The 23,571-nt window shown below is 45.1% G+C and overlaps 3 protein-coding genes across 6 annotated transcripts in view; 2 read left to right on the forward strand and 1 right to left on the reverse strand.

Moving 5' to 3' along the window:
* Nucleotides 1–7,119, forward strand: part of LOC307086127 (uncharacterized protein) — a 23,114-nt gene extending 15,995 nt beyond the window's left edge. For both annotated transcript variants that reach the window (XM_079751187.1, XM_079751186.1), the window contains 11 exons: nucleotides 1,511–1,648; nucleotides 1,837–1,935; nucleotides 2,476–2,568; nucleotides 3,689–3,829; nucleotides 3,962–4,099; nucleotides 4,295–4,390; nucleotides 4,518–4,610; nucleotides 4,793–4,933; nucleotides 5,043–5,177; nucleotides 5,372–5,470; nucleotides 5,908–7,119. In XM_079751187.1, coding sequence (XP_079607313.1) covers nucleotides 1,511–1,648; nucleotides 1,837–1,935; nucleotides 2,476–2,568; nucleotides 3,689–3,829; nucleotides 3,962–4,099; nucleotides 4,295–4,390; nucleotides 4,518–4,610; nucleotides 4,793–4,933; nucleotides 5,043–5,177; nucleotides 5,372–5,470; nucleotides 5,908–6,017 — 1,283 coding nt within the window. In that variant the 3' untranslated portion in view covers nucleotides 6,018–7,119. The remainder of the gene's footprint in view (nucleotides 1–1,510; nucleotides 1,649–1,836; nucleotides 1,936–2,475; nucleotides 2,569–3,688; nucleotides 3,830–3,961; nucleotides 4,100–4,294; nucleotides 4,391–4,517; nucleotides 4,611–4,792; nucleotides 4,934–5,042; nucleotides 5,178–5,371; nucleotides 5,471–5,907) is intronic.
* A 145-nt stretch (nucleotides 7,120–7,264) lies between these two features.
* Nucleotides 7,265–17,296, reverse strand: LOC307086141 (uncharacterized protein). Of its 2 annotated transcripts, XR_013812420.1 has the most exons (10): nucleotides 16,742–17,296; nucleotides 11,457–11,497; nucleotides 10,479–10,639; nucleotides 9,953–10,155; nucleotides 9,675–9,808; nucleotides 8,943–9,078; nucleotides 8,631–8,739; nucleotides 7,956–8,037; nucleotides 7,667–7,829; nucleotides 7,265–7,599 (listed from the first exon to the last, which is right to left on the reverse strand). XR_013812420.1 is itself a non-coding variant. In XM_079751214.1 (9 exons), the coding sequence occupies exons 1-9, from the start codon at nucleotides 16,809–16,811 to the stop codon at nucleotides 7,737–7,739; spliced, it is 1,029 nt and encodes a 342-aa protein (XP_079607340.1). In that variant the 5' UTR covers nucleotides 16,812–17,296; the 3' UTR covers nucleotides 7,265–7,736. The 2 variants fall into 2 exon arrangements, 1 of the variants encoding a protein (XP_079607340.1); XM_079751214.1 differs by having other exon boundaries at nucleotides 7,265–7,829.
* A 3,094-nt stretch (nucleotides 17,297–20,390) lies between these two features.
* Nucleotides 20,391–23,340, forward strand: LOC307086135 (caspase-3-like). Of its 2 annotated transcripts, XM_079751204.1 has the most exons (6): nucleotides 20,391–20,574; nucleotides 20,775–21,154; nucleotides 21,258–21,289; nucleotides 21,732–21,840; nucleotides 22,098–22,647; nucleotides 22,809–23,340. In XM_079751204.1, the coding sequence occupies exons 2-6, from the start codon at nucleotides 20,809–20,811 to the stop codon at nucleotides 22,966–22,968; spliced, it is 1,197 nt and encodes a 398-aa protein (XP_079607330.1). In that variant the 5' UTR covers nucleotides 20,391–20,574; nucleotides 20,775–20,808; the 3' UTR covers nucleotides 22,969–23,340. The 2 variants fall into 2 exon arrangements, with proteins under 2 accessions (XP_079607330.1, XP_079607331.1); XM_079751205.1 differs by lacking the exon at nucleotides 20,391–20,574 and having other exon boundaries at nucleotides 20,731–21,154.
* Nucleotides 23,341–23,571: the final 231 nt, after the last annotated feature.

Below are 23,571 nucleotides of genomic sequence, written 5' to 3' on the forward strand. Positions count from 1 at the left end.
GCATTTTGTGAAGGACCGGCGGCTGCAGACAGCTTGGTTTTTCACTTTCTGCATAATATGCTATGATGTTAAAGTGGTGAAACATATACTCGCAATGTTTTTCCTTGGCTTTAAAAGTAATCTTGATTCTCTAGTGGTATACAGTCATTAATTTAGTTTGGGCACTGGACAGTGGCAATGATTGGGGGGCTGGGGGTGGATGGGTAGGAGAAGGCTCTACTGAAAAAGAATAGAATAGAATAGAATAAAAGGTGAACGTGAACAGTTCATTTTCTGGGACTGTGAGAAAAATTCAAAATTGTGAACCATAGTCATGAACTAGATCATTTTAATTTGTGTTCACTGAACTTTGAGCTAGCTCTTGTGAAATGTGAACTTCTTGGATACAACCTGGATACAACCTTGCCTGGCTCCGCCCGCCTAAGTACTTCCGCTCAATTTGAATTTCCCTTCAGTACTAGGTCTGGGTCTGCGGTATGTTAGTGGGTTTTCTCCGTCTAAATTTTCTGCGTCCAATTAGCGAACAGAGGGAGTGGCTGAGATAAATGACATTAAAGTCAGCTCTCGTTGACGGACTTCTTCACGCAAGGTGATTGGTTTGTTTACAGCCTGCGCGCAACGTGATTCCCGGCCAAACATTAGCGATTGGTTATGGCAGATCCAGAGTGGCACTGGGCAGACCCAATAGTTTTAAACTTCAACAGACACCCGCCTTCAAGTGAGTTAACGTTTGTCAATTGAGTGGGTCCAGACTCTCTATGCAAATGAAATGAAGTACGAGAGTCTGGTAGGACCAGGCTAGATACAACCACCGATAGCAGTTTACGCAACGTGACGTAACGTTGACGTAATGTTTATTTTTTTAAACATGGTAATTTGTCCTATTTGATCGTCAACATAGTATTCTATGTATCACTATCACAAATAAGTCCCCAATTTAGAGAATAAATGGGCATCGGCGGCGCGGTTTGAGTGGACGTGTGGAGCTGTGCCTTGGCAGCGGGTCATTTGGGAATCCGAGAGAATGTTGAATTTTCGGAAGCTTACTGCTATGGTGTGTGTGGATGGTGAAGCTCCGTCTGAGCAGCGATTTATTTAATACCCGCGTCTGAGGGTTAGAATTCCCGGACACCTATAGTATAACGCTACGTGTGTGGCACATGTCATATACAACATCGCTCATTATATCACTGACACTCATACACAACGACGGTACTAAAAATGTATAACTAAGTTGCCGTGGGCCGTAACCATGGCGATAACACGCCCCCTCTTTCCTAGATCTCTCAGCCCAAAACGCATATTTTTAAATCTCATAGTGTTCGAATTCCCGCTTAGGCAGTGGGTTCACCGGCTCTTTAAACGGTAATGGTATTATTAGTATTACTCAGAATGGGCGAGCACCTAAATGTATGTTATATACTTCTACTTGGTCTGAGAAAAAGTGGAATCGGTGAATCCCTAATTATAATGAACACTCAAGTTCACTGCTTTTTGCTTCTTACCGTAGGTGAAGAGAAACAGGCAGTTCTGGAGTTCTTCAGACAGACTCAATGTTGCCCCCCTGTGGAGAAAATAGACCTAAGACCTGATGGAACGTACAGCTGTTCCTTGAGAATTGACGGGAAACTAACCTTCCAGAGTCCAGGTGAGTTCAGCTTGCTATCGATAAGCATTTTGCATCCACATATATCTTAACTCCCTAACTCTGCGATACCATTCACAAGAAGAACGACAATATCTCAAATATCTTCAGGCCCTGATTCAACTCATCCCACTCTATTAAATATAAATTCAAAGTATGGTTTATTCGTTCCCAATCCTGTGCTCTTTCAGAGCGGACGTCCACCAAAAAGGAGTCAGATTCTCTGGCAGCCCAGAAGGCCTTAGCACACCTGGAGGGGCTGCAGACTGTGAAAGACCTCAAGCTTCCTGGTTAGAACGATCCTCTGCTGGCGATTTGACACACTACCAACAATACTGCTCTGACTCTGCTGTTGTAATCTGCCTTCAGAGTTTGTTTTTTACTCAAGAATGTTTAAATGTTGGATGTTTGACATACGTTGAGTGCTAGCTTAAAGGGAAACACCGGTCTGTGATCAAAAGATATAAGCTGTTTCTCCTGGCTTCGCAAAACATTTATTCCCAATACAATTTGTCAAAATCAGTTCCATGTACTGATTCTGCTAAATAACATTTAGAATGTACGCATCGCTTCTAATGTCAATAATATCACTTTTGTGTTTTGCAATCTATGGAGTGTGGATGTATGAAGTATGGAGATGTTGGATCAACAAACTTGGTCACCATACTAGTACTTTATCTCTCATCACAAAGATCAAAGTGCTACTGCTATGGTTGACCTTTGTGTAAGGCACATTCTTGCAAATGCTCCGAGGAAGAAACAGTACAATGAAGGAATTGGCCCCCATATACCTGACTAAAGTGGTTTTCTTTGTTTCTCTGAAATCCAAGGTGAGGTCAAAGGCAGACTGCAAAAGGTGGCGGCCGACCTTGGGAACATCAGTATGCCGCTGTATCGTACCACAGACGCTGGCAAAGTTACAGGTCAGTGATAGTTACTTAAAGGGGTGTATGTATAAGCATCCATGAAGTAGCATGCCAAAGGACCTTCAAAGGGGTGGTCTGTAGATTTTGGTTTCAGAAGTTCACATTATTTTTGTAGATATTTTTTGTATATTAGTTTTTTGCTCTTGTGCTCAACCTCAAATGATATTATATTATATTAATTATGGATAGGATAGAATTTGGGATGCACCAATTCCACTTTTTCTCAGACCAAGTACAAGTACTTACATTTGGGTACTTGCCAATACAGAGTACCGATACGAGTACTTAAATAATACCATTACAGTTTAAAGAGCCACTGAACCCACTGTCTAAGCGGGAATTCAAAAATTTTGCAATCTTAAAGAATGCGTTTTGGGCCGTGAGTTCTAGGAAAGAGGGGGGGCATGTTATCGCTATGGTTTCGCACCACGGCAACTTTGTTATAATTCTTTAGTACATTTGTTGTGTATGAGTGATATAATGAGTGATCTTGTATATGAGATGCAACGCACACCGTAGCGTTATACTATAGGTGTCCTGGAATCCTAACCCTCAGACGCGGGTATTAAATAAATCGCTGCTCAGACGGAGCTTCACCATCCACACACACCATGGCACTATACAATAATTCTCAGAAAAGAACAACCTTCTGTCGGACGCCGCAGTCACCCGCTGCCAAGGCACAGCTCCAAAAATACACCGAACCCCTCCAACGGTGGCCCTTAGTCGGGACGCCGCCGGCGTTCTCAGCAGAGTGGATTGATCACAGTGTTTTGGGGAGAATGGCAAAAACATAGGATTTTTACCCCTTCCTCTCTTAATTTGGGGACTTATTTCAGTAGGAGTGATATAGTGGTATAGATTACTATAGGGACGATCATACGTATAAGACAAATAACCACGGTTAAAAAAAACAGAAAAACTGTTTTGGTGGTATCGGTTGGTTGTATCTGAGAAGTTTTACGAATACGAATACATGAGCACAGTATTGGGCCCTAGTCTGAGTACTGGTATCGGTATCAGTGCATCCCTGGATAGAATTTTCCTGAATTTAAACCTTCACAGTGTACCAAAAAAAAAGAGATTTAGCTGTTTTAAGACAATGTCCTTGTTTCAGATGGGGGGCAGGTCTTAGGCTCCGTAGAAGTGACCATAAAGGTTGACCTCCGACCCCACCAGGCCGCTGACCAGGAGGGGGCAGTGGGAGCTGCCTACAGTGACCTGATGAAAGCCTTGTCTCTGAGCCCTGCATCTAGTGGTACCACACACACACACACACACACACACACACACACACACACACACACACACACACACACACACACACACACACACACATACACACCTACACACACACACACACACACTTATAATGTGCTTCTTACCTTAGGTGAAGAGAAACAGGCAGTTCTGGAGTTCTTCAGACAGACTCAATGTTGCCCCCCTGAGGAGAAAATAGTCCCAAGACCTGATGAAACGTACAGCTGTTCCCTGAGAATTGACGGGAAACTAACCTTCCAGAGTCCAGGTGAGTTCAGGTTGCTATCCATAAGCATTTTGCATCACCATCCAGAATTTATGTGGATGCACATCCATTCTAGATATAACTGTGTCCACAATATATCTATCTTTATTCCCTGACCCTGGGATACTCATCGCACCTTATTAAATGGAAACTCAAAGTATGATTTCTAGTTGTGTTCCCAATCCTGTGCTCTTTCAGAGCGGTCCACCAAAAAGGAATCAGATTCTCTGGCAGCAAAGAAGGCCTTGGCACACCTGGAGGGGCTGCAGAATGTGAAAGACCTCAAGCTTCCTGGTTAGAATGGCTCCTCTGCTGGAGATTTGACGCACTATCAACAATACTGCTCAGAAACAGTACAATGAAGGAATTGGCCCCTATATACCTGACTAAAGTGGTTTTCCTTGTTTCTCTGAAATCCAAGGTGAGGTCAAAGGCAGACTGCAAAAGGTGGCGGCCGACCTTGGAAACATGGGTTTGCCGGTGTATCTTACCGCAGACGCTGGCAAAGTTACAGGTCAGTGATGCTTAGTGAGTCAGTGGGTCCAGATTATTTTTTAATTGATTTTATGTATATATATTTTTTGCTCTTATGCTCAACCTCAAATATTATATTCTATAAATTAGGGACGGGATAAAATGTTCCTAAAGTTAAACCATCACACAGTACTGACTTTTAAGCCGATGTCCTTGTTTCAGATGGGGGGCAGGTCTTAGGCTCTGTAGAAGTGACCATAAAGGTTGACCTCCGACCCCACCAGGCCGCTGACCAGGAGGGGGCAGTGGGAGCTGCCTACAGTGACCTGATGAAAGCCTTGTCTCTGAGCCCTGCATCTAGTGGTACCACACACACACACACACACACACACACACACACACACACACACACACACACACACACACACTTCTAATGAACCCTAAAGCTTACTGTTATGTGGTTCTTCCATAGGTGGAGAGAGAATGGCCGTTCTTCATTTCATGCAACTAACTAAATCATGCCCCCCTGTGGAAGATATAATATCATCAGATGGTACTTACGAATGTGCTCTGAAAATCGATGGCCCGTTCATCTTTCAAAGTCCAGGTGGGGATATTTCTGTCTCTCTACCCTTGGTCTGCCCGTCTGTCTTTCCGTCTGTCTTTGTCGAAAGCTCACGAAACACAGCACACTCTCTAACACTGAGACGCACTCGAAACGCGACTACGACGATGCAAAGACACTTTGCTCGTCTATGTGAGGATGAATGGCTAACGTGACCCTGTCCTCCTTCCCGTCAGAGCGCAGCTCCACCAAGAAGGAGGCGGAGAAGGGGGCCGCCGGGATTGCCCTGGTGCACCTGGAGGGGCTCCTGAGGGCCAGCCGCCGCCCCCTTCCTGGTAAGAGCCCTTCTGTCGCCGTCTTCCTGTTCTTTGTTTGCACAATGAAAGAAAAGGGTAAGAAACATGACGCGTGAGCGTGTTCACACCAAATCGATAAGGAATAGATCCCCATCACTGTAACCCGCCACTGTCACCTGGTACCTTGACATGTCACTGTAACACTACACAGTAACAGGTCACTGTAACGCTCCACTGTATTATCTCCCTATTACACACCAGTGTAACCTGTCACTGTAACACATCACTGTTACACGTCACTCTAACGCATCCCTGTGACATGCAACCGTAGCACGTGACTGTAACCCCTCGCTGGAAAATGACACTGTGACGCGTCCATTTGACAGGTCATTCGCAAAGCCCAACCATAACATGTCACAGTAGCGCGTCACTGTAACATGACCTGTAACGCCTCAAGTAACATCATTGTTTTCCAGTGGGGGACAACTACAAGAACAGGCTCCAGGAGCTACTGATGGCCGGGCTAGGGAACACGGTTTGGCCCGCGTATTCAGCCGTCGACGCCAACGACCCCCGCCACACATGACTGACGCACGACCCCGCACAGGGGAAGCGGGCGCAGTCCTTTTTGTTTTGTTTAGCCAATGGGATGATTTTTCTGCGGGGGTTGCAGGTTCATTACGTAACGCATTGGGATGGTTGGCGTAATCATGGGGCTTCACTAATTAACTAACCATCATCGTATATTCACTTGTTCTATGTGTTTTTTATGGCAAAAAAATTGCATGGGAGTGAGAATATTGTAGGCATAGCGTTTTATTAGCATTCTTTTGCTTAAAAAAAAGCAATATTTATATTTTCTTCCGTTTTTTTCTCTCTGTTATTGCTGCACTGACTTCTGTCACTTTTTACAATGTAATGAATTCTGTCTATGTGTTTGTTCGTACCTTCCTTAATCTTTTTATAATATTAATATAAACATGTGTTTAGCATTGCCACACTCCACCTAGGGGACTTTTAATGTGCTACTTCAGGCAAGGATGCAGGGTGGTGGTGTTGGAAACTGGTTTATTGTAAAAGTTTGTAGACAATAATGCATGAGCAGGTGATCCATGCTGCCACGCTGAAGATCCCAGAGCGTGTGTGGTGGTGGCTGGTTCAACCTGTGCACATTGATTGCTCAATGCACACCAGGTGTGCAGCCTCATCCAGCCCCAGAGTCCAATCAGTCTGACCCGGGCCAGGTGAGGCTGTAAACAAGCCATCATCCACACACAATCCCACAATGTGCTAATTAATGATATTATAATGTTTGGGTTAGTTTTCGCCAATGCCACCAAAACACAGTGGAGTCAGGGGGATAGCTTGATCAAATCCCAGCTGAAAGGTCCTGAGTTCGATCCTTGAATGTCTTCAGCCTCATCTGTGAGCTCCCTGAGCAACAGTACCAATTAGGATCAATGTGGCTCTCGTGTAATGGAAATAATCCTTTTTTTTTTCAATATATCTATACATATATAGATAGACATATAGATGATATTTCCTTCATGCCTTTCCTGTTTTTACATCGTATTTGTTTAACTGTTTAACTGTATTCTCTGTCTTGTTGCAGTAAAACCATGGTCTTTGCTGATGCATGTCTTTTACTGCAATCCACAAAACCTCTTAATATAAAAGGCTTGATTCCACTCAGAACCTCAGCACATTTCTTGATCTTGAGCTGTAAACACAATGTAGAGGCATTTCTGTTTCCTTCTCAAATATAATAGGCCTATACATTTATGTTTGTGTAAAACAAAGGCTTGTATGTGAAATACGCTATCAGCCAATAGTATCAGCCAATAGTAGCGCCTCGATATCTGTATCGGGAAGGGAATTTTCGATCGCTGCGCCCCATGTTTGAGAGGATATTTTTTCTTAAAGGGTCTATTGTGGACAGAACTTGCAAACCAGGCCATGATTGAATACAGGGGCACACTCACACACTGTCCTCACAACCCTAACACGCAGTGAGATACACATGTTTTCAGACACACACCCAAGAAACACAGCTGCACTCGGCTTGTTAGTCATTTATTTTAATGATAACAAGAGAGCCAAGAGACGTCCCATTGGGGATACAAGTAGGACAGTGACGGTCATCCAAAGTGTTTGGATGACAGCATGACCTCACCCATTGCTCAGAGCAGTGGTGAGTTCATGCTGTCATCCGTACTGTTTGGATGGATGGATGACGCGCTCATCCCTTTATGTGCCACCTGAGGAACACAAGCCACACAGATTCCATTGAGAAACATTTGGCAGGTCAGAAGTCGTGTTTCAGCTCATCGTTTGAGCTCTGCGTGTCCTCCACCACTGTGATGTCCTCCTGATATGCAGCCCGGACCACAGGGAGAAACTGGAGGAGCAGGCACAACACAGCTAAATACGCAGGCCAAGGTTAAACATGGATATAAATGCGCTGGCGTGTGGCTGTGTGTGTGTGTGTGCGTATGTGTGTAAAATGTATTGTTCGTTTACTCACAGAAAATGATGTGGGACTCTTCAGGAACTGCTTGTACTTCTTGGGCGGTTGAGGAATCTGAGGGAAGAGGAGCTTCGACACCCTGAAGCACACACACACACACACACATCATACAGTTAGCAAGAGGGAAACAGATGTGCCCTATGTATGGTTTTTTACCTCCTGTGTCTTACTTTCTTGGTGTCGTGTTTGAGGAAGTTAACTTCAAGTGTGTGGCCTTAGAGAAACGCTTTACAGTTTTGTTCTCATCTGTGCACTCATCACTCACTCCCCATAATTTACCACACAGCACTGAAACACACCCACACTCGCACACGCACACACACACAAACACACACTCACCCCAGCTCACCGTAATACACCATTCTTTCACTGTAGGTCTTTTCCATGATTTTATTTATATCTGCACACTCTTCCGTCCACAGGGGACGGAGTCTTATAAGCATTTCGGGGTTTACGTCCCTTTCCTGCACTTGTATTTCCGTTCTTTTTTAATATGCAATCTGTCATCAAACAAACTTAACTTAAACCAAATAAACTAAAGCGATGCACTCCCTTGTTGGGTCAAGTTCAACTGTGTGTCAGGTATGGATCTGTGGTTAAAAGTCACAGAACGCTGAGGGAGAGCGAGAGAAAGTGTGTGTGTGTGTGTGTGTGTGTGTGTGCGTGTGTTACCTATGTTGCCTAAGCAGTAAAAGTAGAGCCAAAACGATCATCGGTGTTCCAAGTAAAATACTGCCAATCAAAACTTTGTTTAGATTGTAGCGTGACCCAGCGGGCAAAGCTAAACACAACAAACAACACAACACACAGACACAACACACAACACACAAGCACAAAATGATGAGAATCCTTTTTATTTATTTTACACTGCTGGTTTATTTTCACGATACATAAAAGTGCGATGGTATTACAAAAGTAGTACTACTACTTAATTATATTATATAGATACAACTAGGTAGAGAGATAGACGAAAATACCACTGACCAATCGTGTTACTCCAGGCGCTCCACTCCTCGGGTCCCAGACAGTTCTGGTTCTTCCTCGTCCTTATCCTGACTGCGTATCCCGCAGCAGGATCCACTGGCCTCTCCAGCTGGTTTCTGCGATGAATTTCATTTACCTAGCGGACATCATTTGCAAGAGATTGGAATGGAGGTTTGGGGTACTGTGAACTGTCTGTCTGCCTGTCTATCCACCTATATATCTATCTGTCTGTATGTCTTTCTGTCTTCAGTCATCCGTCCATCAAGCAGTCTTCCTTTTTAGGTCTGTCCGTCCGTCCGTCCGTCTGTTTGTCCATCCATCTATATGTCTGTATCTCTTTGGCAACCACTCAGAGAGTGTTGGTAATGTTGTTCAACAGCATGGATAATGTAGTCCTTTCTATTGTCACTGTTTATCTGTGTACTTGTTGGTTGTAATCAAGCTGCTAGTGGAGGCAGCATGGGTAATGTAGTCCTTTCTATTGTCACTGTTTATCTGTGTACTTGTTGGTTGTCATCAAGCTGCTAGTGGAGGCAGCATGGGTAATGTAGTCCTTTCTATTGTCACTGTTTATCTGTGTACTTGTTGGTTGTCATCAAGCTGCTAGTGGAGGCAGCATGGGTAATGTAGTCCTTTCTATTGCCACTGTGTATCTGTTTACTTGTTGGTTGTAATCAAGCTGCTAGTGGAGGCAACATGGGTAATTTAGTCCTGTCTAATGTCACTGCGTACCTGTTGTTTGTCATCAACCTGGTAGTCGAAGCACAGAGGGTTCTCGGTGTACAGACTGTAGGGAAGGCCCCAGCTTACCAGCAGAAGCCCCTCTTTCACCTCCGCAATGATGTTCGGTGGTGGAGACAGCACCTCTGTGACACAAACACACACACACACACACACACACACACACACACACACACACACACACACACACACAGTCAAAATCGAATTGTCAGGTATATCTCGCGAGGGGTATGGAAGGGTGTATGGATGATCTTGTGCTACCAAATTACCCAGCATTTCGTAACTGAACGTTTGGCAGAAGAGGGCGTGAGTGTCCGGCCCTGACACGTTCTGAAGGACCGTGAGAGAGTAGAAAAGGTGGTTCACTCGGCACACGACAAAGGGCTTTGAGTCGCCTGGTTCCTCGGAGGGTTGAATCGCCTCAGGAGAACATTCCGGAAGGGTGCTTGTATTCCCCTCATCATCTGAAATACTGGATAGGATGACCAAACATGCACGCGCAGATACATACACACACAAAGAGACACACTCACACCAATAAAGGTTTTAACTTTTAACAAAGCCGTCTATTTGTGGCTTTAAAATATGCCACTTTAATGTTGTTATTTCAATTGTATATAATTATTATTCTTAATATAATTATTATCATTAAAAAAATATATATATACGCAGTCAAAGATTTTTCAATTTGAGAACCATTTACTTGATTTATTTTCAGTAATCGTTAATCAGTGTGAGATTGGGCCGGGGTGCACGCAAACTAGAAATGAGGAGGAAGGAGGAAAGGAGGCTTACATGACCGAGAGGGAGAGCTGGCTCCCTCTGGGTAAATACTGTCCCACCACGGTGCATCGGAGCATCTTCTCTGGGTAGAGGAGGCAGAACACCTTTTCAACTCCCTCTTCTTCGACGAGATCCATCTGTTTGGTTAAACTGTTGTACCGGTGCAGCGTTGGCTGCAGACAACACAGGAGGTTTAGTCTGTGCTTGAATTGCTCCACTTTTAGGGGACTATGTAGTGCACTATTTAGGGAATCACGTCTTCCGACATGTCAGTGTGCAACTCTGGTTTCCCACAAAGGGCAGGACTTAAAGCCCTGAATGCACCGTGAAAGAAGTGCACAACTGACACTTATTTCCTCACTATAACCCATGATTCATAGTTGTTGTCTTTGTCACCGAATGCCTCCAACGACGGTGGCCTGACACATACAGAATATTTATGCAAATTAGCTGTTGGGTATTGGATGACATCCAATAGATAGCGCCTCGTTTTTGAAACTGTTACACGTCACGTCAATGATTTCCGAACCCTAATTAGTGTCTGAATTCTCCCTTTATTTGTTATATTAAGAGTGTCTGTCTACTCTATCAGGTACCATACCTAGGGAATAGGAAATGGGGGAACAAGTGAACCAAATCGAACAGTCACCTGAATTCAAGGTACTGTAGGAAAGTTACATGTTGCCGCCTTATGTTTTGCACTAGTGTTGCTTAAACGACCGGAAAGATGGAATCCCCGAACAAATTACAAAAAAGGTGGCCTGATTGGCTACAATGGAGCAGGGAGCGGCCTAGAATCGAACTAGGCTCCTACAAAGGCAGGTGCAATCCACTCAGAACGGATAGTCTCAGAGCGCATTTCACTCCTTAACAGCTGAATGGTGGCTAGGCCATTTCTAACAAACTACACTGAAATAATAAATCGTACATCGTACCTACAGCACCTTTAAATGTAAGATAAAAAAAGAGAGACATTTCTCTCTGACTCACATCATATTCCTCGCAGAGTTCCTGGTCAGAGTGGCGTGTTCCTGGTAACACATACAATACACACTATTTAATTGACAGCCATACACCGAAACCGACCATCTGTTCCAAATGATCCAACTTTTCAATTTGGCTTTATGTTTAAATTAACCATGCCAGAACAATAGCAAAGGTTGATGAAACACAACAGATATTATACTTCACACACTAACACACAGACACACACACATTGTACTTCCTATCCTATACTAGTGTCAGGATTCTCGTATGGACTGTTGTTTTTGTCTCCCCCTACCTGTTGGAGTGTGATAATTCTGGACTTTGTCTATGTTTGTAGTCATGTGTTGGTCATGTGCCCGGAGTAACACCCATGTCCTTATTTGGGCAACTTCCTGCCTTTGTTTGTTTCCCTCCATTTTCTCGGTTCACCTGTCTCTCATTGGGTATTGATTGGTGGAGTATTTAAGCACTGCCCTTTCTGTTCACTTTGTCAGATCGTCACGGTATGTACTGTTTGCTACCTGACGGCCACGTGAGTGAGACTAGCGTGAAGCTTTTTAAAGAGAAGCTATAGTTTACTGTTCTTCCCGGTTTTGAACCCTGCCTGTTTTGGACTTTTGGACGGTTTTGGATCTCTTGCCCGTACCTGTCCGTCTGTATCTGTCTGTCTGCCTGCCTGCCTGTTTACGAACCCTGCCTGTACCTGGAATCTGATTTGCCTGCTGGACTGTTTGGGAATAAATCCTTTTTGATCTGCAATTGATTCCCGCTCTGAGTCGTGACAGTACGATCTGACCAAGACGGAATCAGCAGATCTGATTCAGGTGAAGACTGTGCTGGAGAGGCAAGGAGCGCTTCTCGGTCAATGTCAAGCCCAGTTTGAGACACTTGAGAGGTCTTTGGAGGTCATGTGCCGGGGAACCAGGAACATGCAGATCGTTCCTTTCGCAATGTTCGCTTGTGTTCCAGCTGCAACCCGCCACCTTTCCGTCGGATCAGTCCCGGGTTGCATATATCATAACCTCTTGACGGGCCGTGCAAGAGAGTGAGGTACTGCGGTTTGGGTCTCCAACTCCCCAGTCCCAGCTATCAGGCATTCATAGGTGAGATGAAGAAGGTCTTCGATCGCTCGGTGCATGGGAGAGAGGCTGCCAGTGATGTTGCAGATCCGTCAAGGCAAGAGCTCTGCTGCCGTCTATGCTATAGACTTCCGCACCCTCGCCACCCCCAGTGGCTGGAATCCAGATGCACAGTATGATGCCTTCCTCTATGGACTCTCTGAGGCCATCAAGGATGAGATCGCCACCCGCGAACTACCTTCCACCTTTGACGACCTCATTGAGCTTGCCATCCGAATGGACAAACGCCTGAAGCAGCGCGCCGAGAAGCGAGAGTTCCGTCCTCCTCCGAGGTCATCCTTCTCGGGGGTCCCTCTCCCATCCCTGCCAGTGCCAGCTGACCCCAGCGTACCAGAGCCCATGCAAGTGGACTGTACCCATCTGTCCCAAGCCGAGAGACAGATGGGTACCGTCCGTACCCTTGTCCCTGCAACGCTCATTACAGGAGCTCATTCCCACCTCGTGTCCGCACTTATTGACTCGGGAGCTGATGGCAATTTCATGGACACCTCTCTGGCCTCTGAGCTACACCTCGTCCCAGCCCAGCTGAAGACACCCCTGGAGGCAAGAGCACTAACCGGAGAAAGGTTCTCCCAGATAACCCATGTCACGCCCCGGTGAGTCTACTCATTTCTGGCAACCATCAAGAGAACCTAGTGTTCCATATGTTAGACTCACCGACTGCACCCATCGTCCTCGGCCGGCCCTGGCTGGTAAAGCACAATCCACATGTTGATTGGGCCAATAGCACCATCCTAGGCTGGAGCCCATTCTGTCTGAATAACTGCCTTAAGAATGCTCTTACCCCCCTGCCCGCAATCTCATAAGCCACAGATGATTCCATGGATCTGTCTGATGTACCACCTGAGTACCTGGATCTCAAGGCCGTGTTCAGTAAAGCCCGTGCAACCTCCCTGCCACCACACCGACCCTATGACCTGGCCATCGATCTTCTACCTGGTACGTCACCTCCTAGGGGCCGTCTCTATTCCTTGTCTCCCCCCGAAACCGCAGCGATGAACAAATACATCGGTGAATCACTAGCTGCCGGTATCATCCGCCCCTCTTCCTCGCCTGCTGGTGCCGGGTTCTTCTTCGTAGGGAAGAAGGACGGCGCCCTGCGTCCTTGTTTAGACTATAGGGGTCTAAACAACATCACGGTGAAGAACCGCTACCCTCTGCCTTTGATGTCCTCAGCTTTTGAGCTGTTGCAAGGGGCCAAGATTTTCAGCAAGCTGGATCTCCGCAGTGCTTACCATCTGGTCCGAGTAAGGGAGGGGGATGAATGGAAGACTGCATTTAATGCTCCTTCAGATCACTGAGTATTTAGTCATGCCTTTTGGTCTTACCAACTGCCCAGCTGTGTTCCAGGGTCTGATTAATGATGTCCTGAGGGATATGCTTAACAAGTTTGTTTTTGTTTACCTAGATGACATTTAAATTTTTTCTCCGTCGGTCTCCCAGCACGTTCGTAGTGTCCTGCAGCGCCTTTTGGAGAACCAACTGTTCGTTAAAGTGGAGAAATGTGAATTTCACAAAGAGACTGTTTCCTTCCTGGGGTATGTCATCACAGCAGGAGGGGTCCAGATGGATGGTCCGAAGGTAAAAGCAGTCACCGATCGGGAGCGTCCAACGCCTAGGCGGGAGCTACAAAGATTCCTGGGATTTGCTAACTTCTACCGGCGATTCATCCGCAACTATGGTTCAGTGGCTGCTCCCCTAACCACTCTAACCTCCCCCAGGGTGAAATTCTCTTGGACACCAGCTGCCGAAGCAGCGTTCAACGACCTGAAGAGTCATTTCACATCGGCCCGATCTTGAGCCAACCTGACCCTGACCATCAATTTATCGTTGAGGTGGATGCCTCAGATGTTGGGGTGGGTGCTATTCTCTCTCAGAAGTCTGGGGGAGATCAGAAGATCCACCCCTGTGCATTCTACTCCCACAAACTCACTCCCACTGAATGCAATTACGACATTGGGGACAGAGAGCTATTGGCAGTAAAATTGGCCCTAGAGGAGTGGCGTCACTGGCTGGAGGGAGCTAAGGAGCCATTTTTAGTTTGGACGGATCATAAGAATCTGGAGTATCTCCGTTCGGCTAAATGTTTAAACCCCAGACAATCTCGTTGGTCTCTGTTTTTCTACCATTTGAACTTTTGTCTGTCCTACCGACCTGGCTCCAAGAATGGTAAACTGGATGCCCTGTCTCGTCAGTTCCCAGATTCGGATCCTGCTCCTGCACCTAGCACCGTCCTGTCTCCACAGTGCCTCATAGGAGCTGCTAGATGGGATATTGAGACCATTGTCCGCACAGCCCTGTCTGGTGAGTCCGGCCCCAGGGCTTGCCCTCCTAACCGTCTTTTTGTACCACAATCCGTCCGCCCCCAGGTCCTGCAATGGGGTCACTCATCCAAGCTGGCCTGCCACCCGGGTGTCAGACGCACCACTGCGTTAATCAAACAACGCTTCTGGTGGCCTGCTATGGAGGGGAGTGTGCATGAGTTTGTGGTAGCCTGTTCTGTATGTGCCCGGAATAAACCATCACTCCAATCACCTGCCGGCTTACTGCAACCCCTACCAGTACCCAGGAGACCCTGATCCCACATTGCCCTGGACTTTGTCACTGGTTTGCCACCTTCTCACAGTAACACAACAATCCTCACCATTGTTGACCGCTTTTCCAAATCCGTGCATTTGGTCCCCTTACCCAAGTTACCCTCTGCCAAAGAGACAGCGGACTTACTTGTGCAGCATGTCTTCAGGCTACACGGGCTTCCAGTGGATGTGGTCTCAAACAGAGGTCCCCAGTTCACCTCTAATTTTTGGCGTGCTTTTTGCAACCTTCTCGGTGCTAAAGTCAGTCTGTCCTCAGGTTTTCATCCCCAGTCAAATGGCCAGACGGAGCGAGCCAACCAGCAGATGGAGACAGCATTGCGGTGCCTGACGTCACAGGACCCTACAGCCTGGAGCCTTCAGCTGCCATGGGTGGAGAACTCCATGAACTCCTTGCCATCTGCGTCAACGGGTCTGACACCGTTCCAGTGCTGCCTCGGCTACCAGCCTCCATTGTTCCCGGCCCAGGAGGAGGAGGTTGGGGTTCCCTCAGCACAGACATTCATCAGACGCTGCCGCAGAACGTGGAGGCGGACCCGGGCCGCCATTCTTCGCACACAGACCAGAACAAAGAGTCAGGCAGACCGTCACCGCAGCAGGGCTCCCCACTACACCCAGGGGCAGCGGGTGTGGCTTTCCACACGTGACCTTCCTCTGAAGGGGACTTCCCCAAAATTGAACCCACGCTTCATCGGCCCCTACACCATCTCCAAGGTGGTCAATCCCTCTGCGGTTCGTTTGAACCTCCCTCCTGCCCTCAGCCGCATCCACCCCACCTTCCATGTGTCCCGTGTCAAGCCCTTCCGGGGTAGGCATCTGCGTCCCAACCCCGACCCCAAACCCCCCTCACCCCCCAGACTCGTTGATGGGTCTGAGGTTTACACTGTTCGCCGCCTGCTCGACGTCCGCCGTCGGGGTCGGGCCACCAGTACCTGGTGGACTGGGAGGGCTACGGCCCCGAAGAGAGGAGCTGGGTCCCTGCCCGGAACATTTTTTTGTCTCCCACTACCTGTTGGAGTGTGATAATTCTGGACTTTGTCTATGTTTGCAGTCATGTGTTGGTCATGTGCCCGGAGTAACACCCATGTCCTTATTTGGGCAACTTCCTGCCTTTGTTTGTTTCCCTCCATTTTCTCGGTTCACCTGTCTCTCATTGGGTATTGATTGGTGGAGTATTTAAGCACTGCCCTTTCTGTTCACTTTGTCAGATCGTCACGGTATGTACTGTTTGCTACCTGACGGCCACGTGAGTGAGACTAGCATGAAGCTTTTTAAAGAGAAGCTATAGTTTACTGTTCTTCCCGGTTTTGAACCCTGCCTGTTTTGGACTAAGTCTTCTGCCTATCGGTTTTGGATCTCTTGCCCGTGCCTGTCCGTCTGTGTCTGTCTGCCTGCCTGCCTGTTTACGAACCCTGCCTGTACCTGGAATCTGATTTGCCTGCTGGACTGTTTGGGAATAAATCCTTTTTGATCTGCAATTGATTGCCGCTCTGAGTTGTGACAACTAGCACTATTCAAGTGAGAATAACAGTTTTCAAACATTTGGGTGACTTACCCATCTGTGGAGTCTGGAGAGCCCAAAGAAACGAGGGAAGGAGCCAAAACCCTAACAGCTTCATTATCATCCTTGTTACCTCATCCTTTACTGTACATATGAACACAACATGCACTCTCCACACAAACGACCAGCGCCGTTGTTTTTTTCTGCTTTTCTGCCCTCCTGAGGGAGGACAGAGTGAGTGTACAGTGTTTTCAGTTGAACCTCCTGAATCACTTCCTGTCAGCAATACTTCCCCTTTATGTCTCTTAGAGGGGAAATCTGGTGTAAAATGGATCTGGGATATGTTTAGTATGATAAAGATTTTGAACGTTCATTTGGGAGCCAAAAAACGCCTATAGACAGTTTATTAAAAAGGCCATTTTATACACACAACACCTTCAGTAGTTAACAAAATGAAATTGTTGATGAAACAACAGATGTTATACTTCACACACACAAACACTAGCACTATTCAAGTGAGAATAACAGTTTTCAAACATTCGGATGACTTACCCATCTGTGGAGTCTGGAGAGCCCAAAGAAACGAGGGAAGGAGCCAAAACCCTAACAGCTTCATTATCATCCTTGTTACCTCATCCTTTACTGTACATATGAACACAACATACACTCTCCACACAAACGACCAGCGCCGTTGTTTTTTTCTGCTTTTCTGCCCTCCTGAGGGAGGACAGAGTGAGTGTACAGTGTTTTCAGTTGAACCTCCTGAGTCACTTCCTCTCAGCAATACTTCCCCTTTATGTCTCTTAAGTATGAAGAAGATTCGTCAAAAATAATGGCATATGTTTAACAATTATTTGCCGAAGGCGAAGTAAAAATAAAAATAAACAAGGTATCATTTTTTGCCGGGATTTATTTGTTTATATTAGCGGTTTATTTGTTTTTATTAGCGTGACGAGACTACCGTCACATGCGCAACAATATCCCAAGTTTGAGATCTCAATCATTGGATATTACCCAATATCCCGAGATAGCGAAACAATCAAATTGCGAGGAGGTTCACGCGATCTTAGGAGGTTCACGTGTAGCATATACTAAATATATATATAGTATAGGAATCGGTTTAAGAGTTAGGGTTTCCACTTCCATCTTACAATGTTCATGGGTTTAGTTTTATTGTAAGAGTTAGATTCAAGGGTCTATTCTTTTGTTTTAAGATTTGGTTTTAGGGTTAGGGTTTGGTTTTGAGGTTCTGGGGGTTGGTTTTAGGGTTAGGGGGTTCTATGTGATGGGTTTTAGGGTTTAGTTTTTATTCTAGGATTAGGGGTTATTATTAGTGGGTTTTATGGGTTTGGTTTTAGGGCCAGGGGTTTCTATGTGTTGTGTTTTAGGGTTTGCTTTCGGTTCTGGGGTTAGGGTTTCCAATTAAGGTTTGGTTTTAATGTTTTTGTTTTGGGCCTCTCTCTGGCCTCTTTCAGGGTTAGGGTTTCCTAGCAGGGTTAAGTTAGGTTTCAGCTTCCAAAAGGACCAATCAACAGGTAGAGAGATGTTGGAAGGGACCGCCTTCTGAGCATACATTCAGGGTTGAATATCACAGTACATATGCTGGATTGACCCAAAAAACCATTTCAGAATCCTTGTTTCGAAGATGTTTTAAGGATATAAAGGTTCTACAATAGTTCCCTTTAATGAGCTGAGCTTCTGGCTCAGCAGAACCTACGCTAAACACCTATGTCTGTTGACATAGGGCTTGTATTTTATAATCCAGTTGATAATTATTTTGGTATGTAGAACAGAATGACCGTTTGTTTCAGGTTCCCAGGTGTCAGAACATTAGCTTCAAAACTCAACTTAATACACCTTCCATTTAATGCAAACATGAACATATTTACGTTTGTATATCTTGGATAAACTACGTCAAAAAGATGAATGCCAAAAACAAGAATTCTGTTTATTTTACACAGAGTTAAGGCAGCAATGTTTTATTCCTCATAACTATTTCTTCTTCCTCTGGGCTTTGCCCAACGATACCAGTAACCCCAACATTAATGACACTTTTCGGATTTTACCAATTTCTTTCAGAATACCTTGCAAATCCTTACAGAATTGGTACAGGCTATGTCAAATGAGCCCAAGGAGCTTCTCTTGGAAGTAATATTGAAAGCATATTTAGAAAGGTCGACAATGCTAATTTTAAGGTGGCCGTGATGGAGAGAAATACATGGTAAAATTGAAAATATTTTTTTCACAACAAACTGTTTTTTTTCACAATAAGTATGTTTTTAACATATCAGGTATAATGACTGCTATGTCAAAGCAAATTTATCCACCCGTAAAAATACATGTCATACATGTTGGTGATTTGCCAAGGTATAAAACCATGGGAATAATTTAGCTAAAGATTAGCCTGAATTGTTAAACTATAGGCAGTTTTTTCCAAAATCGTGGCTGTTGGGCAAAGTTCATTCTACCCCACACGCTGTGGGGTAGAATGAGCCAGTCGTGTCACTTACCCCACCATAATGAACTGCAGTTAAGTCATATATATACAGGGTGCGATTTGCCGGTGGGGATGGTGGGGATTATCCCCCCCTCTGGTTTACACGTCCTACCGTCTGCTGAATTAGTTTTATCCTCGGTGGGGATAAAAATTATCCCCCCCACCCAAAGTATTTTCACCATTACATCATAATAATTAACAACCAAAATACACAGCGTCCGTCTTCATTTTGAAACATTTTAAAATGTTTCTCAAAATTATCCCCCCCTCTGGTTTTTTCACAAATCGCACCCTGTGTATATATATATATATATATATATATATATATATATATATATATATATATATATATATATATATATATATATATATATACATGCATTTTTCCTGTGGAGGACCAGTAATAGTCGATCTGAATGTACGGTGATATAGTCTCACTTTAGATTCATATCTGAAGAATCAGATGTCGGTGAAAGAGGCGTTTCACTTAGCCTGGTCCTACCAGACTCTCGTACTTCCTTGATGTACAGAGATACAAATTGAGCGGAAGTACTTAGGCGGGAGGAGCCAGGCTACGTTTCACTTTCTTTCGCATCATATTTGTTTCAACAAATTAGGTTGCCAGTGTGGGTACTGGATTGACTCGGCTGCCAGATGAACTCGGGGTCCTGCGCCTACAGATGACGTATCGACACTTGACGCATTGACACAAGCCAACGGACAAAACGCAGAAGGGTTGTTTATAAACGGGGCTCAATCATGGACATAAAAAGAAGGCTCAATCCGTTTTGGTTTTGATTTCATTGAACGCATCCCGTTCTTTCGCACAAACAAAGCCATTGGAAACACGTCTAAAAGCACTGATGAATGCATATGTAACCCAGTTCCTGTTAGGGACTCTTATTCTGAAGGAGGAGGACGGAAGTGTCTGCGTGTGGGTCGCTGTTTTGACTCTGTGTTGGGAGCGCTGGAAATAAAGTGGATCGCCCGTTCAGTGAATGGAGTTAATCGATTCTTCTTTTATATATAACCCACGTATAAGAAACAATAATTTGTACATTAGATTATTATTCATAGATTAGAAAACAAAAGGAGATCGTTAATACTTGAAAATAACATGGGAATGAATGAAACGCGCATGCGCATCTAGGACCCCGAGTCGATCTGGCAGCCGAATCAATCCGGTACCCACACCAGGGACGGGGATTTGTGCACAGGAGCACTTACATAGCCTGGTTTTGCCCGCCTAAACACACCCGCTCAATTTCAATTTCTCTTCCGTACTAGTACAAGAGTCTGGTAGGACCATGCTAGCACTTACACAGTCTTATTCTGAAAGCTGAACACACCTGCGCTATAACATAGTACGACTGCTGGATCCAAGATTAAGGTAGACCGAATAAGCAACATAGTCCTGCAAATGAATGTGGTACAATTTAAATAATGTTCATCGCATTTGATATGTGGGTTGAAAAGCTCCCAGGGAAGCAGCTAGATCAGTTTTTGTTTTCTTATCTTATCTTATCTTATCTTATTCATGGGCATTTAAGAGGAGGATCTTAACAATGTATCCTCTCCGCTCTCTTCCAGTTCCATTTTCTCAGTCTCTTCTTGAGCTTCAAGAATGGCACACAATAACCCCATTGTACGCAACAAGACAATCCTTCAAGAAATTCTATCCGCAGATTCCCAATTCATACTTGACAAAGTGATGGAGAAAAAGCTGATAACCGACCGCGAATACACAAAACTAAAATCCATCAATAAGGGGGACGCAGAAGATCTCGTAATCAAGCTCGTGGACACACTCAACAACAAAGGAAGACAATCAGAGTTCATTGAGGTTCTACAGAATGAGATCGTCCTAGAAACGTACCCTAAGCTTAAAGAAGTGGAATGGGGAGACAGTGGATGTACCGCGGTCTCATCGAGCAGTTTGAAACGCTCCTCTGAGAGGAGTTTGAGTGAAGGTAAAAAAAAGGGTTTTTTCCGTCCGTTTATTTCTATGTTCGCTCTAAACTACAAGTGTTTTAAGGCTATATATTAAACTATTTTTAACTCTCATTTCCACAGATGCTCCAGAGAGCCACAAAAGCCAAAAGATGGTAACGTTTTATTGTGTTGTTCAACTAACCTCACTGCACAGAATCATGAATAGAATACCAAATCAGAATGTTGTCAATCCAGTTGCAAGATGTCAGTCAACACTGAAATTACGTTCGGTCAAGTGAAAACACATCGCACTGATTCACTTTATTTGATTAAATAGGCCTAATCAAATAGCAAGTTGACGCTGCAATTCAACATACTGGACAGTGAGATTCTGTGTTTCAGGTTGCATGTGTCAAACATAATTTCTAGTTTCTAAAATTCTTTAAATACTTATACTCCGTAAAACACAGTGTAAGATAGTATAGTATAAAAAAGTGAGATTCATAAAGTATGCAAAAAAATTAAAAAAACACCCATGACGTGCATATCCAGTTGTCACGGCAGCTGGGCGGGTCTAATGTAAACAATGTATCTGCATCTCTGCTCTGCTTGCAGGAAGACAAATATCCGTTAACCAGCAAACCCACCGGTCTCTGCGTGATCATTAACAACGAGAACTTCCGTGACCCACAGAAGAAGAGAAGTGGAACAGAGGAGGACGCTGGTAGGTGTTAGACAAGAGGAGAGCTACCCCAGCTCCTTGTTTTCTTGGTGCAGGGGTGTGTCCATGGAGGGCCCAGGATTCTAAAACTTAGACTTCACTTTCAGTTCAGTTTTAATTTATTTCTCCTCATCACTTTGCCAAGGATGGGTGTTATGGTCTGGTGCCACTCTCAGGCCATCCCTCCTGCATTTAGACACACCACTGCCTTGTCTTCAAAGGACCGCTCAATCCCTCGCTTTTCTTCTATTTTCCCACAGAAAGCCTGGCCACCGTGTTCAGCTGGCTTGGCTTCCAGGTGCTGATGTGTAAGGACCAAACGGCGAGCGACATGGCCCAGGTCACCAAGCTGCTGGCAGCCTTGAAGGACCTGGCGGGGCTGCAGAAGTGCAAGCTGGAGGAGTGGTCCGATGGCAGGTTCACCCCACTGAGCGTGCTCCCGCGGCACGGCGACGCCTTCGTCTGCTGCGTCCTGAGTCACGGCGAAGAGAACACCATCTGGGGTGTCGACTTTGAGCCGCTGGCCATCAGCGACATCACCTCGGCTTTCAACGGAGAACACTGCCCGGCTCTGCTTGGGAAGCCAAAGGTGTTCTTCATCCAGGCCTGCCAGGGGCATAGTCTCCAGCAAGGATTGGCTGTGGATGACTACATTTATCAGAAGCAGAAGGGGGAAGACTATCACCCGATAGAGGCTGATTTCCTGGTTTCCAAGGCCACGGTTGGAAAGTACCAATCACTTAGAAACACCAAAAAAGGCAGCATTTTCATCCAGTCTCTGTGTGAGCAGCTTCGCGAGGGATGCAACAGGTATTTCAGCTTGTGATATTAATAGTGCAACAATAACAAAGTGTAGTTACAGATACAAGACGTAAGATCTGCCCTGAAGTTGAATGAAGTACCCATTCAGCACCCTTTAACCAGGACTTTGCCTGATTTAAACATTTATATTTGCTTGTGTTTTGTTTCAGGGGTGAAGATATCTTGAAGATTCTTGTCCGCGTAAACGCTGACGTTAGCAAGAAAGATTTTATTAAAAATTATGATCTGGAGAAGGTATGGAAGCAGATGCCTGAATTTGGAAATGTAACCCTGAGCCGCGAACTTGTGTTCTCGCCGTGTTCCAGCTGAGAAAACAAAACAACGCTGGCAAATAGACTGCAACACACATTTCTAACTGTTCCCTTTGTTCTTTCCATCCTTTATTCAATCACACAATACAATACACACAACCTGTGTTTTTAAGGTTTTCCTTTTAGGAGGACGCTTTTTTTAAAGTACACAATTTATTTTTATACTCTTTTATAAGCCTTACTTTCCTTGATTTTTACGGTGTGAACTGTTTGCTGATAGTGCTTTTCGTATCTATGAAACTTAAAACAATATAAATTGCTATATAACTAAAAATGCGCCCATGGTTTTGTTTTACTGCGCATAGAAATCATAGTTTTGCAGCGTTGTTTTATCCTTAACCGTGTTGTGCCCGGCCTGTTTAAGAGCACAACCAAGAAGGGGACAGTTAAATGTCAGTTACATTCATCTAATAACTAAAAGTTCTACAACTGTAAAACAATAAATCAGTAATCAGTAGTGTAGAGCGTTGTTTGAGTGATGTGAAACATTTTAAGCTAAACTAACGGTTCGCAACAAAGGCTTAAGGAAGAGAACAAAAACCCCAAACAAAACCCAGTTGGGTGCCAGGCAGGCACCAGCCTTTTATGTGGGAGAGAGCGG

Source organism: Pollachius pollachius, assembly GCF_949987615.1.
Source record: "Pollachius pollachius genome assembly, chromosome: 14".
NCBI classification, from domain to species: Eukaryota; Metazoa; Chordata; class Actinopteri; order Gadiformes; family Gadidae; genus Pollachius; species Pollachius pollachius.

What these genes read in the sequence shown, in the direction of transcription:
- LOC307086135 (XM_079751204.1), top strand. Translation starts at nt 20,809, where the DNA reads ATGGCACACAATAACCCCATTGTACGCAACAAGACAATCCTTCAAGAA. An exon ending in TGGAACAGAGGAGGACGCTG is followed by an intron (nt 21,841 to 22,097) that starts GTAGGTGTTAGA and finishes ATTTTCCCACAG; the next exon opens with AAAGCCTGGCCACCGTGTTC. An exon ending in CTTCGCGAGGGATGCAACAG is followed by an intron (nt 22,648 to 22,808) that starts GTATTTCAGCTT and finishes GTTTTGTTTCAG; the next exon opens with GGGTGAAGATATCTTGAAGA.
- LOC307086141 (XM_079751214.1), bottom strand. Translation starts at nt 16,811, where the DNA reads ATGATAATGAAGCTGTTAGGGTTTTGGCTCCTTCCCTCGTTTCTTTGG. An exon ending in TCTCCAGACTCCACAGATGG is followed by an intron (nt 11,498 to 16,741) that starts GTAAGTCACCCA and finishes ATGTGTTACCAG; the next exon opens with GAACACGCCACTCTGACCAG. An exon ending in CGCCTGGAGTAACACGATTG is followed by an intron (nt 8,740 to 8,942) that starts GTCAGTGGTATT and finishes TGTTGTGTTTAG; the next exon opens with CTTTGCCCGCTGGGTCACGC.